The 14657-nt window shown below is 40.7% G+C and overlaps 1 protein-coding gene across 12 annotated transcripts in view; it reads right to left on the bottom strand.

Moving 5' to 3' along the window:
* TULP4 (TUB like protein 4) overlaps positions 1 to 14657 on the bottom strand; it is a 171008-nt gene that overhangs the window by 57717 nt on the left and 98634 nt on the right. For all 12 annotated transcript variants that reach the window (XR_010308009.1, XR_010308011.1, XR_010308016.1 and 9 more), the window contains 2 exons: positions 7912 to 8040; positions 7441 to 7602 (listed from right to left, as the gene is read on the bottom strand). Coding sequence is in view for 1 of the 12 variants with exons in the window: in XM_064169458.1 (XP_064025528.1) it covers positions 7441 to 7602; positions 7912 to 8040 (291 nt within the window). In the remaining 11 variants the exon portion in view is untranslated. The remainder of the gene's footprint in view (positions 1 to 7440; positions 7603 to 7911; positions 8041 to 14657) is intronic.

The following is a 14657-nucleotide window of genomic DNA, read 5'->3' as shown; positions in this document are numbered from 1 at the left end:
TAACAAACCCCAGATTTTGATCAACTAATAAGAATATTGTGACTTATCTGAGTGTCATGGTAGATCAAGGTAAAGAGTTACACTGTTCAGGGTGATCCTAGTACACTGCACAGATATTTATTCAGCTGTTCGCTTTTCCTCAGTAACAAACATCAAAGACCCTGCTACAAAGATGAGCAAACATTAAAATAGTTGTATTTCTCCTTTATTGGAAAAGACTATTTGCTAGACTCATCTCAAACAGTGCTGGGATGAAACACTACAAAAGCTACTAAGAGAACACAAGCCATGATGCTGTCAGACCATTAAATGCCCCCATTGTTACAGCCTCTGTGACTAGAAGAAATTACACCACCTCATCAGCTCTCAGCATCCTGGCACTGCAGGCTGGATAAAAAGCATCAAGAGAAAGATTAGGCAAGGCACAAATGAACTGAGTAGGAAGAAGAAAGTAGGCTGAAGCTTCACCTTTTTGCCCTGCTCCTTCAATTACTTGCTTGATAACTCTGCAATACTGACAAGGGTTTCTGGTAGGCAAAAACTTGCCTGGAATAAAGTCATAAAGAGATGCCATGGCTCCTGATGAACTCTAGAGGCTCCAAGGAGAACATTGTTGTTGTCTAATCTGCCCAAAACTCATGGTAAAGCCTACAAAGTTCTCATCTGAGTAATGAAATCTACAGTGTAGCTACTTCTAGCAAGAGAAGGAGAGCACAACTGAAAAAAAGCACAACACACCAAGATATTCAACCCTTCTCTTCTTGGAAGCTGTATTCTCAGCAGAAGGATGCATGAAACCTACTGAAGACAAAAAGGAAAAAGAAAGACAATGCTACTGAACCTATGCACAGACACCAGGGAGAAAACAAAAAAGAAATCTTTTATTTCAGAAATAGCTGTATAATGCAGCTTTAAAAGAAAGAAATCAAAGGAGTAGGGAGAAAGAAAGGATAAGTAGCACTTAAAATTCACCTAACTTTTTCACACAAAATCTGTCACTATTATGTGCCATCATAAAAGTCAAGTCACAAACAGGGAAGAAAAACAAAGTGTTACTGCCTTCCAGCATGTATAAATATATAAAGCAAGCATACAAAGTCCCTACAAAAACATTTAAACATTTTAAGTATATATAAAAAGCCCACATATTTTGTCTATAAAAAGATGCAATAGGACAGCAAACGTTCACAGAAGTCTCAGAGCACAAGCAGGCAGAAATCATTAATTTTAATAGCAAGTCTGCCACAAAGGTTTGAAAGGCTTCTAAAAATAACTCAAAATATTAAAGAGAGTTAAGCTGTGATGGGTTTTGTTTATCTGTTTGTTTTATATAACAAGCAGATTTATCTTGAAAGACAACTGAAGTCTCCTTCCCCTGTCCTCTTGTTTGCATTTTAATGGCACTGCTCAATTATACAGCATGCAATGCTAAAATCCCTACATGTGATTTAACCATTGTCTGCAGTCCTTGTAGCTTGGATAAGCTGCCTAGCTAATTAATGACACTTCTCAGTGCTATAAAAAGCCTCTAGCCATTTTCCTTCAGTAATCTGAGTAATTCATCCATCAATGAAAATAAGTTTTACAGTTCTCCCTCAAAGACTGTATCTTACAGTGAAATTTTGACTGGTCTTAGTTATTGTAAACATGTATGTATGGTCATTTGATAGTCTCTGCACACAGAGTTCCTAAGGGGAAAGAAAGAAAAAGAGGTTTTTATGTGTTAAGTTATAAAAATACAGATATTCCCTGGCATTTTAAAGATTCATTTACTTGAACATTTAAAGATCCTTAATATGAGAAAGGACTATTCTAATAAAGACAAAAGAACATTGCTTACACTGTCAGATTTTACAGGCTGTAAATTCCTCATTTTATCCTTCCTTCCATTTATGCATAATAATGAAGGTAAATATCTGCCTTCCTTACGCTGCCCTAGATACCTATTTGTAGCTCCCTTTCATCATTCTGTCAACTCATTAGAAGGCTGTTTCCAAGGTTTTCTTCCAAGCAGCCAGATAATTAAAGTTGATCAGTGTGACTATCACAATAGTAAGGACAGCATCAGATTAAAAGCAAAATGGTATAGTGAATGGAAGCACAAACTCTTCATTCCAGAGCAGAAGGCAAGAGAAGACAAAGCTGAGAAAATTACATCATGACCTAAGCAGATGCAACATTGTAAAATTTTATAAATCCCTTATTTTTAAGCCATGTTCTGGAAGATAGTTAAGACTACTATCTCTGCTTTGAGCTTAAAACTTGCTCAGAAGAACTATTTCCCTGAAAAGTTGCACATTGTAGTCCACTGATGAAAATGGGGATCCAAAAGAAGATTCTGCCATAATGGATTTACTAGTTAAAATTCCTGCCAAGGACTAAGGCCACACTAAAACCAAGTTGCCCAAGTTCATGGAAAGCCTAGTGCCATCAGTAATGATGCATCTTGTTAATTAGCTTCTGCCTCCTCCTGTGGCACAGCACAGCACAGCACCAAACCTATCAAGGTCACCAAGTGGTTTACTAGAACACAGATCCCAGTCAACTACACCACTGGGCCCAGAGAGTGATAAGCATTCCCTCCCTCATGTGAAGCTTCTTTCAGGGTCCCAGGCTCCATGCTGAAGCACTGCAGGAAGGATGCTGCAGACAAGCTGCAGGAGCTGAAACATGCCCCTGCATCATGCCTGTCAGGGAAAAAGATGCTGGAGCATCTGTGGTTGTTGTGGGAGTAAGGATGGCAAATGATGGGAGCAGGAGTGACTAACAGCATAGAAACTGCCTTCCTGCACAGCCACTGCAAACTACAAAAGATTTACAAAACAATCAACATACAGACCTCCTGCACCCTGTATTTTGAGACAAAGCAGCTTCACTCACCACTGGTCTCCTCGTTTTCTTCCAGTGTCTCGTAAGATCCTGAAGTGCACATGGTATCTCTTCCTAATATGGAGCTGCTTTTCTTTTCCAAGCAGCAACAGCAGCAGAAGCCAGCAATAAAATGACTCCCCCATCCCCAACCTGCAGCCAGCAGAGCAGACAAGACCAACAACCCAAACCCAAAAACTGGAAGCAGCAACTGAAAACAGGAAGCCTCTTTTGTCACAGTCCAAACTACAAGCCCTGTGATGCTTTGCACCAGCCAGCAATTTCATTGTGCAGCTGATGTGATGTCAGAATTGTACCGAATACTTGTCAGCAGATTCAAGTGGCAAACCTCATGACATATACCCATTTTCAGAGCCAACAGAAGGAAGCATAGTGGCTAAATTCACATGTACCTGTAGTCTGTCCTGTCCTAGCCAAAGAGAGTGTCCCTGGACACTCTCTGAAGCTCCACAAATAAAAATTTACAACAGGAAAGAGGAGGGGGTGAGGAGTGAGAGGATGGGAAATGGAGATGGGCTCTTAGAGGTGTCAGAAAAGTCTAATGATTTACACTAGCTGAGGTGCAGGGAACAAGTATAGAGGTATCCAGTAATTAAAATATATTCATTCATTTTCACAGTATCACAGTATTATTAGGATTGGAAGAGACCTCACAGATCATCAAATCCAACCCTTTACCACAGAGCTCAAGGCTAGACCATGGCACCAAGTGCCACGTCCAATCTTGCCTTGAACAGCCCAAAATATATTCATTCATTTTCACCAAGGCTTGCCTCATTCATTTTCATCAAGGCTTCCCTCTATTGGAGAGGGATTTCTTTTTCACTACTTTCTTGCACACAGAGACAGGAACAAAAAAAAGAATCCCAGTGCAGTCCAGGGATACACGATATTGCTATAAACAAGAGGACAACCATCCCCCTCTACAGTCTTCACCTAGTTCTCTGACATTGTGCCTCTTTCCACTGTGAACAGGTAATTCTGGAATGCATCTAGAGAAGGGCAACAAAGCTGGTGAGGTGCCTGGAAAAACAATTCCTATGAGGAGAGGCTGAGGGAGCTGGAGTTGTTTAGCCTGGAGAAGGGGAGGCTCAGGGGGGACCTCAATGCTGTCTACAACTACCTGAAGAGAGGTTGTAGCCAGGTGAGGTTGGTCTCTTCTCCCAGACAACCAGCAACAGAACAAGGGGCTCTCTAGCCTGGAGAAAACTGAGAGGGGATCTTATCAATGCTTATAAATACCTAAAGGGTGAATGTCAAGAGGACAGAACTAATGTTTTTTCAGTGGTGTCCAGCAACAGGACAAGGGGCAACAGGCTCAAACTGGTACATGGGAAGTTCCATCCGAACGTAAGGAAAAACTTCTTTACATATGACAGAGCACTAGAACAGTCTGCCTAGAGAGCTTGCAGAGTCTTCCTCAAAACCTGCCTGGACACAATCCTCTGCAACCTGCTCTAGGTGAAGCTGCTATAGGCCTAGGGCGAATTCCAGAGGTGCCTTCTAACCCTTAACATTCTGTGACTCTGTGGAACGCTCTTGAAGATACCCAGTTCTGTAAATTCTTTCTATTGTATGTATTTGCCCACTATCCTCAAGAGGCTGCTGGTATAAAAGAGGTCTCTGCCTTGGCCAGACAGATGCTCTGGTTATAGTGCTTAGGAACAGGAAATACCTAAATGAGCATGACTACAGACAGACAGCAAAGCAAGAAAATTAACTTCTAGTCCTCTGCAAAAAACATGCAGCATCACAATCAAAGAGTGCACATATTGAACTAGCTGAAGAAGACCACAGCTCAAAGTCCAGACTTAACACCTGGATGTGAACCACAGTAAAAACCTGTCGATGATCTTCATGAGAAGATTATCTGTTGACACATGAGTGTGAGAAAGAAAGCACTGCAGTCAACCAGATTGTATCAGCTGCTCTATGATTCACAGTGGGTTTGTCCTCAACAGATGAAGAGAGCTCAAGAAATCCTGAAAAGCAACAGAGCCACAAGAAGTATGATACCACTCTGCTCCTAAAAGAAAATGCCAAATGGTTGCATTTAGCATTAATAAAACCAGCCAACAACGTCATGAGAGCAAAGTAGATACCAAATCAGTTAAAAGATACAACTACATCCTTGGTTGCAGCAGGACTGTACTCCACCCTGTCCATCTCTCTATCTCTCATCCCATCTCTAGGCTCTCAAAAGACTATGGGGAATGTTAACTCTGAAATTTCAACCACAGGTGGCATCAGTCACTACCTCAGGCGCTTTACTTACAAGCCTACTGTACAGGTAGGCCAGAAATCAAGAGACGACACATGCTCTGTCAAAACAAGGTGGTTGGAAATACCATAGCTCCAACCATCTCTTGTCTCCACATGAAAAAGAAATCATGTTCCTCTGGCAGACCTGCCACAGAGCACTGGTGGAGTGATAGATGTGATAACCTACAGGTGTTCAACAGACAGATATGAGAGAAGATAGAGGATGAGACTTGAAGAAAAGAGGAGGATGTATGCAGCAGAGGGTTGAGAGAAACTGAAAAGCAAGGTGAACATTGCATACATTTTTATCAGGATAACAGAAAACTGATACTAAACAATACATTCTCTTTGGAAATTTAACTTTCCACTTTAATTATGTTAAAGGTCATGGGACCATGAAGAGTAATATTTTCAATAGTAATCTTCAGGGTGCCAGAGGGGTGACAAAAAGTATAGTATGAAGATATAAATTTAAATGTGGACATCTATCTTTCACTCATTTTACTGGCAAGTAGGTTACTTTAGGCAATAAGGAAGATGCTGGAGTTACTCTAAGCTAGAACAATACTCTGTTCTCATTCACACAGATACAAATTAGGAGAGAAATTAGTTAAGGACGTAGTTAGCAAGGGTATCCACTTACCCTATGTGCTTATTTGTGTGTAATATATGCAATGTCTTTTCCCTCAAACTTGGTGTTTTTAGTTTGAACTGAACATAGTTTCTTGCCTAGTACTTCAGTGAATTATATTTCCTTGTGCCTCCAGAGGCAAATACATCTAAATACAGTTTAGAAGATCAATTCGTTCCCCCAGCTCCAGAGAACAGTACGAAGATCCATCATCACTCAACATGCAAACCCCATACTTAGGAGAACTGTGCAGAGTAATATCAATCTCATGGCTGGTTTTGGTCTCAATTTCAGTGAGTTTGTCAGCAGCAGGGTCTGCAACTTCAGTGATTTTCACACAGCTGGAACCAGACACTAAACAACTCTTTGTTTCCTGTAATAACCACTTATGAAGCATCCAGACTAGAAATTACAAGCATATCGACTAAATTGAACTAAAGACAGTCACCACAAATGAAAAATCGCAGTGAAGGTATTACCAAACACAGGAGCAGCAACTGAGTATCACACAAATGAGGTAGCCTCATGTTTAAAACACAGGACCAAGAGCTGTTAGATATGACTTTACACTCCTACTTCTGCTGCTTGGCTTTTCCTCTTCATCTTTAGTAAATTATTCATTGTCAAGATTTACATTTCCCTAGATTCAAAAAGAGGCAGTTAGACTGCTTGGGTTTAAAGAGCAGTGTTGCAATAATTAATCCATTATACTTAGCAGAGCACACTCAAAATTATTAGATGCTGTTGCAGAAAGGCATATTATTAGTGTTATTCTATTCCACTAGCAATTCCCAAAAGAACTCTATCTTGGATGGATTTACAGTATTGTAAATTCAAGTCAGTGGCACATTGAGTTCTGAACCAGCACCTTTTCATGGTGGTGTAATGTGAAGGAAGGAAAATGATCCAGTTGTGCTTGCAATGCTTTATTCTATCCCCATCATTTCTTTCAGTGCTGTATTATACACACACATTAACCACAGCAACAGCAAGCACATGGAAGGAAAAACTTCCCCAGTAAGCTCAACAGTGAATGCAAAGGGCCACTGTAAAATCTGCAAATGAAACCAGTGGGCTAGCTAAAGTCTCTCTCTAAATGGTAATGTAATAAATATCACAGACTTCATCAGAAGAACAGTTCAGAAGATCTTTTTTAAATGTTGGATTTTTTTCTCCCCAAAGTTCAGCAAGTTGTGGACTCAAACACTGAAAAAAATAAAGCTGGGAAGTCTGGCAGTCTGATAATCCTGTCTTTGACTGGAACTGGTTTTGCTGCAACTGCAGACTGCACAGGTCTCTTCCAACCTGGTTGCTTCTATGATTCTATGTACACAGAAACGACCAGTCAGAGGTTTACAAGTTCAGGCTGTATCTTTCCTCAAACGCATTTTATCAACAAATTAGGAGTCATACACGTTCCTGCCTCAAAGAACTAACTTTGAATAAGACTGCAAGTGAATCAAGGTGAAAAATGATGACAGGTAACTCGTACATTATCATATTTTTCTTGTGGAAATGATGGAATTTTAATTATTTGTGGGAGCACTAGTTTTGAAGGAAACTGTTCTTACAAAGTAATCATTTAACTTAACTTTTCAAGAGGTGTATTTTATAGCACATCAAAGTAATATAATTAATAATACTACAAAAGCAATTACCTGTTGGTCATCTGGAGTCCATATGCCACAGGTGATCTGACTCTCCAAGTTTATTTCTGAAGACCAGTGTCTCTGTCCGCTGACTGAACCGACCAGCACAAATCCATCTCTATAGGAGATAAGTGCTTGAGTCCCATCATGGCTCCATGTAAAGTCGCTTACCTTAACATGTCAAAGACAAGACAACAGATATATAGGCCATGTAGGAGTTTTTTGTTGTGTTAATAAAAGCACTGCACTGAACTAGACAGGGCAACTATTTGCCCAGGTGCAGCTCTCATGTCATGACCTACTGGATAAAGGAACTGCCCTTGTGAAGCATCTTTGTAACAGTTATTGCCTATCTCTTTGGGTAAAGAAATGTTTTATTTTTTCCTGTGCTTTTTGAAAGGTATATAGCACCATTCACTGTCCTGTTCATTTTGCAACTCAGGGATGGATCACTCTTGATTGCAGAGAAAACACACCAACCTGTGCCCCACGATCATTCACGAGCTCCACAGACCATCTGCCTTCATACTGTATCCAAACAAATATTCCTCCATCTGCATCGCAGGTTGCTAATTTCTGGAATGGTTCATTCCATCTCACCAGCACAACCTTAATGGATTAAAAACAGAAACAGCATTATCAAACTGAGTGTTACAGCATTATCAAACTGAGTGTTGCACTAACAAATACTTCACGAGAATAATTTAAACAGTAATGCAAAAGCACTAACGCCACATTTAAATCCTAAAGACAACATGCAAATCAGCAGCGTTCAGCACAGGCACCTCTCCAGAACAGCTGGAATCATTTTGTCACGGCAGCCAGGAAATGCACAACCTCACACTGTCAGGCCTCTTTTGGAAGGTATTGCATGCTTTCAACGAAAACATTCTGCATATTGGAACCTAGGATTTCTTGGCAGAGGCAGCAAAGTGGAGGCCCTGTGCAGAACATCCAACACTTTTACAAGACTATTTCTCCACTGTTATCTCAGACTCTATGTCAAATCATCAACTGTGCCAGGGTAGGTATAGGCTGGATATTAGGAAAAAGTTCTTCACAGAGAGAGTGATTTCCCATTGGAATGGGCTGCCCAGGGAGGTGGTGGAGGCACCATCCCTGGGGGTCTTCAAGAAAAGCCTGGATGAGGCACTTGGTGCCATGGTCTGGTTGATTGGTTAGGGCTGGGTGCTAGGTTGGACTGGATGATGTTGGAGGTCTCTTCCAACTGGTTGATTCTATGATTCTATGAACTCTTCCTGACTGCAAATGAAGCTGCATGCATCACTATTGGATTGAACTTGAATGTTCCTCTCAGTAATGACACACATACACAAAAAAAAGTGATAATTCCAAATTATTCTAAAAAAGAACTGAAAAAGCCCCACGTCATCCTAGCACTTGAGGCAGAAATTATCAGTGAAACCACTGACCTTCTCTTGGTGACTTTTTTGTAAAAACTTGTTTTCAAATTTGTTCTCTTTCATAAAAATGGAGCTATAAATGAGATGCTTATGTTCATAAACAAGGAGATTCCCCTCAGTTATATTACTGAGACGTGGCGTAAACAAAGGAAATGTATTAAACATTAAGTGGAGTTTTATTTTAACTGCCAAGTAGAGATCCAGATCTAATGATACCCCTACATAAGTTTCACAGTATCACCAAGGTTGGAAGAGACCTCATAGATCATCAAGTCCAACCCTTTACCACAGAGCTCAAGGCTAGACCATGGCACCAAGTGCCACGTCCAATCCTGCCTTCAACAGCCCCAGGGACGACGACTCCACCACCTCCCCGGGCAGCCCATTCCAGTGTCCAATGACTCTCTCAGGGAAGAACTTTCTCCTCACCTCAAGCCTAAATTTCCCCTGGCACAGCCTGAGGCTGTGTCCTCTTGTTCTGGTGCTGGCCACCTGAGAGAAGAGAGCAACCTCCTCCTGGCCACAACCACCCCTCAGGTAGTTGTAGACAGCAATAAGGTCTCCCCTGAGCCTCCTCTTCTCCAGGCTAACCAATCCCAGCTCCCTCAGCCTCTCCTCGTAGGGCTGTGCTCAAGGCCTCTCCTCAGCCTCGTTGCCCTTCTCTGGACACGCTCAAGCATCTCAGTGTCCCTCCTAAACTGGGGGGCCTAGAACTGAACACAGTACTCAAGGTGTGGTCTAACCAGTGCAGAGTACAGGGGCAGAATGACCTCCCTGCTCCTGCTGGCCACACCATTCCTGATGCAGGCCAGTATGCCATTGGCTCTCTTGGCCACCTGGGCACACTGCTGGCTCATGTTCAGGCAGGTATCAATCAGCACCCCCAGATCCCTTTCTGTCTGGCTGCTCTCAGCCACTCTGACCCCAGCCTGTATCTCTGCAAGGGGTTGCTGTGGCCAAAGTGCAGCACCCTGCACTTGGAGCTATTGAACACCATCCCCTTGGACTCTGCCCATCTGTCCAGGCGGTCAAGGTCCTGCTGCAGAGCCCTTCTGCCCTCCAACCCAGCCACATCTGCCCCCAGCTTGGTGTCATAGTTTAAATAGATAATTAATCATCTCAAAGAGAGAGAAAGAGAAGATTTTCCTAGAGCATATTTGACTGCTTACAGAGAAGGACTGATCCTCCTGAAGAACGCAGTGAATGAGCTGAGTAGACAGACTCTTCACACTTCACAATGAAATCAGCAGTAATTTTCAGAATTGGGATACAAATATGCACATGTGAAATCTATACTTGAGAGATGAAGAAGGATGACTTTACACTTATTTTGCAAGAGTTACATTTACTCAGTATTAAAGCCTGGAACTTACTTAGTATTAAAGATTGGAACTTCAGAATAGGTATATCAAGGGAGCTTGCCAAGCTCAAGCATCAACCTTGGAATGATTAAACAACCACAAGAAAACTGTTTCTTCATGCATACGTGAAGATTATGAGAAGAAGTGAGTATGACAAACCACCTCTCTGCTGTTAAGCAGCTGAAAAGAACCTCATTTGAGATTTTGCAGATGAACATTTGATTCTACTTGATTATACCCTTACAGCTGCACTCCAAATGGCTAACCCTGCCTCCAGTTAGGTAGAAAGCACCAGGCCACTAAATGGATTTACATTGCCTTTTTAAAACTGCTCTTTTATTGGAAGAGCAGTAAATAAAATATTTCATCATAGTAATACAAATTGATCCTTTGTAGAGAATTTGCTCTGAATCTTCCATCAGAACACAAATACAGTAGTTTGTGAAAAATTAGCATTCTTTTTAGTGTAACTTCCATGCACAGAGCCATTGCTTCACTCACCCTGAGGCAAAATGCAGCTACAACTTAACTGTATTTGCCATTAATCCCTATCAGTATAAGGAAAGTAGTGACAAAAATCCCCAAGATAACACTGACAAAATCTTCATCTTTAATGGCTGGGAGTCACTAAGGCTAATGATGACTATTCATAACTGGAAGGTTATTTGCCAACACTAAAAAGCTGACCTTTAATGCTTAGACACTGCTCACATGGTACATTTCATAGACTATACAGAATAAATTGCTAGAGAACATTTAGGACAAAAGACAAAACTAAATGTTCAAATAACATATTTTAGCTGACACCACCAAAGATGCTACTACCTGTCTTAAAACTGCTCAGTTCTGTATGGCAAAGATTTGAGATGAGCACATAGTTCTATAGATTAGACTTACCAGTTGACTTAGTAATACAAGTTGGGGCAAAGTGATAGAGGTTACCTTCACGTGGAGGTTTTTCTCTTCTGTTTTAAATGGGAATCTTGTTAAAATTTGGTAATTTATGACTGAAATTCTGCACAACTCATCTTTTCTTTGCATGTGATAGAACACTCATGGGCACACTTGAATGTAAACAATATTAACTATAGCCTCCTTCTCTCCATCCCAATCAGACACAAGTTCTAACTCACAAATTAAGCTTGCTTCTTTATAATGAAAGTAAGACAATGATTTTACACACTTTTTAACAGTCTCAGAACAAAGTAAATTTGTAATTTGAAAATTCACCTTCTTTAAACAGAGCAAATGTTGTTTTCTGAAGTCATTTACAAGATGCTCCCACCATTTACACTTAAAATATGACTACAAGTGCTGATTCCACACAGCTGCTGTGTGTGTTTTCAATTTCATTTTAGATACTGAAGAGAAGCAAAGAAGGAAAGAAGGATTTTCCTAAATATTGAGTTTTGGTTCTTATGTTGGCTAAAATGTAAAGCATGTGAAAACACGCCCCACTGATAGTACACTTAAATAAGGCATAAGCTTGAATTACCCCTCTGCAAAGAGGAGTTTTATTGCTAACCCATAAAAAAGCCAAGATATCATTACTTTCACTAACAGCTTCAGCTCACAGGGGATCCATTTTTACTTCTACCTTTATGGTGCTCTGCTTCCTACTTAGCTTCTTTGCACAAGTACTGAAGAACTGAACTGGTTTTATTTTGTACTGAAAAGGCAAAAATGTTGGTGTGCCAAGGAAAGTTGTTTTGTGATCTATCTATGATCCACAAGGTCTTTGCATATAGCCTAATTATTTTGGTTGGTTTGTCAGTTATGTTCTTTAAATACTATAAAAATGGCAAATTATGTTTGTTCTGCTAAAAAAATAAATACATTTGTATTACAGATATCAGTCAGCTTCTAAACTTCTATCTTGCACAGGAAATGATCTCCCATGAACAAAACTTCCAGGAAGTCCTGGCCATTAGTTACAATGTAAATGCCAATGTATGGGCTCCCAAAGAAGATGCCTTCCATGAAGTCCAGTGAGCTCTGAGTCTGGGTCTTGTATTTTCTCCAAGCTCCTTTGATTGCCTTTCTCACATTTTCTAACACAATATAAGACTGTTAAACTGCAAAGCATTCTTCTGTTATTCCTAATTTTATTACAGGTTTTGAAGATTACTAAGAATACAACCTTCCAAGAACAAAAGTCCTTCATCTGGAATAGCATACAACAGCCATTACTGAAATCTTACCTCTGTAGTTCCTAAAACATATGGTATGTAACTGCCTTAGAGGCAAGGGACAGATGTCTAGAAAAAATAAACAGGTAAATAACTAGGGAATTAGTTCCTAGAGTTCCTCACCAAATAGAGACAGATTTTATTAATGATACACTGTAGTGAGTCACAGTGAGTCTTTTTTCCCATCTCTGATCCTCCACCCAGGCATAAATTCTAATGACTGAGGTCTTCTCCAGCACTCGTGTTCATGAACACTACAGAGATCTGCTTGCAGCAATAAAGAATACTTGACAGCAAATACTTGATCACAGCACACTTTGCTATGCCTTCAGAGCCACACTACTTTATCTGGTACGAGCAATTCTGAAACTACAAGTGAACTTGTCCCAGGTTGAGAACTATAGGATTAAAAAAACCCTCTTGGGACTAGAAGATTGTTATTCAATCCCATAATTGTGCTATCTCCTTACAAACCTCCAGCGAGGCCAGCTCGCTCTCCTTTCCTCCTCCTCCTGCCCTGTGTCTGGCAGAAGCCACTTTATTGGGAAGAACATGTAAGCAGCAGGCCTGTTTTGGGGCCTCCAGAGTCTTGTGTTTCAGCCTCTTGGATGGCAGAGGCATTTGGTGTGGGGGGGAGGATTGGAGCACTGGAGATTATAGATCTAGTTTTTGGGTTGGGGGAAAATTCAAGGGGGTTTGCCAGAGATGCGGTAATTGCTTTGTAATGTCTTCTCTGTATCTCTCTCCAAATGTAATTCTGTATTTTCTCTCCAGTTTCATTTGAGAGCTTCACTGCTGTCAGCTATCTTTAAAAAACACCACAGAACTGGACAGCTTTACAGGGTGCAAAGGATTTGACACAGTATAACAGCACTGAGCATCTACAATACATTCTGTGCAATTGCTGGCCCTTTTTTTTTCTCCTACTAAATCATACTACATTTCTAATGCTACTGAAAGTGCTAACATGAATCTAACTTCCAAGCAGCAACAGCAAAAACTCTAACTTTCCCTAGGCCAGAAACAGAAAAAATAATAAAGGAGATTATGCCATTGCATACAGTAGCAGAGTACAAGGCTCAGTCTGAAGGCTTCTTCCAATTCTCTGCTCTCAGAAAGTACTCAAGGTCTTTAGGAACATAAAAGGCTTGAAACAATGCACTGGAAAGAGGGACCTCGACAATCATACTTAGGATCACTGAGCATCACTTATTCACTGTAGTGAGTGATCTTGTTATGCAATCATAGAATCAACCAGGTTGGAAGAGACCTCCAACATCATCCAGTCCAACCTAGCACCCAGCCCTAGTCAGTCAACCAGACCATCGCACCGAGTGCCTCATCCAGGCTTTTCTTGAACACCTCCAGGGATGGTGACTCCACCACCTCCCTGGGCAGCTCATTCCAATGCCAATCACTCTCTCTGTGAAGAACTTCCTCCTAACACCCAGCCTAGACTTTCCCTGGCACAACTTGAGACCATGTCCCCTTGTTCTGTTGTTCTTTTTTGTCTGGGAGAAGAGGCCAACCCTCACCTGTCTGCAGTGTCCCTTCAGGTAGGTAAACTGATCTTCAGTCATGGTTTATTAATGGCAACAAAGATGGAGATAAATGAAAGAAAAGGGAACAGTGGGGAATAGAAACGAAACATAAAATTAAAGGGATTGGAGAAACCATTAACTACCTTTACTTGCTAATAGTATACATAAATATAAACACATATAATTTGTTTATGCTCTACATATAAATAACATGGCTGTGTACATGAACACACATTCCTATCAAATCCTTGAGGAAACTCTGCCAATGCTGTACATTTGTTGACCTGAATTTAGTCACCTAAAGCAGATTCTTATAGTTAAAATGTAATTTGAAAGTTACAACAGGGGCCCAGAATAAGTCTTTCAATATAGTTTATCTACAGTGATTGGTTCAGTTCAATTCAACATAAAGTTTGACTACTTTAAAAATATTTGTATTTTTACAATAAAGACTGTTCATGTTTCTCTCTCCTAATTTCTCGTGCTGCAAATGTACGGTTTGCAATTGTTCTTACTTTCACCTTTACCTCTGAGCTTCATTTCTTGCCACAACAGCATTGTCAGGATAATTCTCTACCCGACCGCATAGCAAAAGGGCGTCACATAAATATTCTTCCTACTAATAACACTAAACAAAACCAAACCAAAACAAAAAGAACAACCCCCCCCAACAACAACAGCCAAAAAACCTAACAAACTAGCAGACAGTGT

This window comes from Pogoniulus pusillus, chromosome 31 (genome assembly GCF_015220805.1).
Source record: "Pogoniulus pusillus isolate bPogPus1 chromosome 31, bPogPus1.pri, whole genome shotgun sequence".
Taxonomy (NCBI): Eukaryota; Metazoa; Chordata; class Aves; order Piciformes; family Lybiidae; genus Pogoniulus; species Pogoniulus pusillus.
The sequence above is the reverse complement of the archived record's forward strand: the minus strand, read 5'-3'. Positions and strand labels throughout refer to the sequence as shown.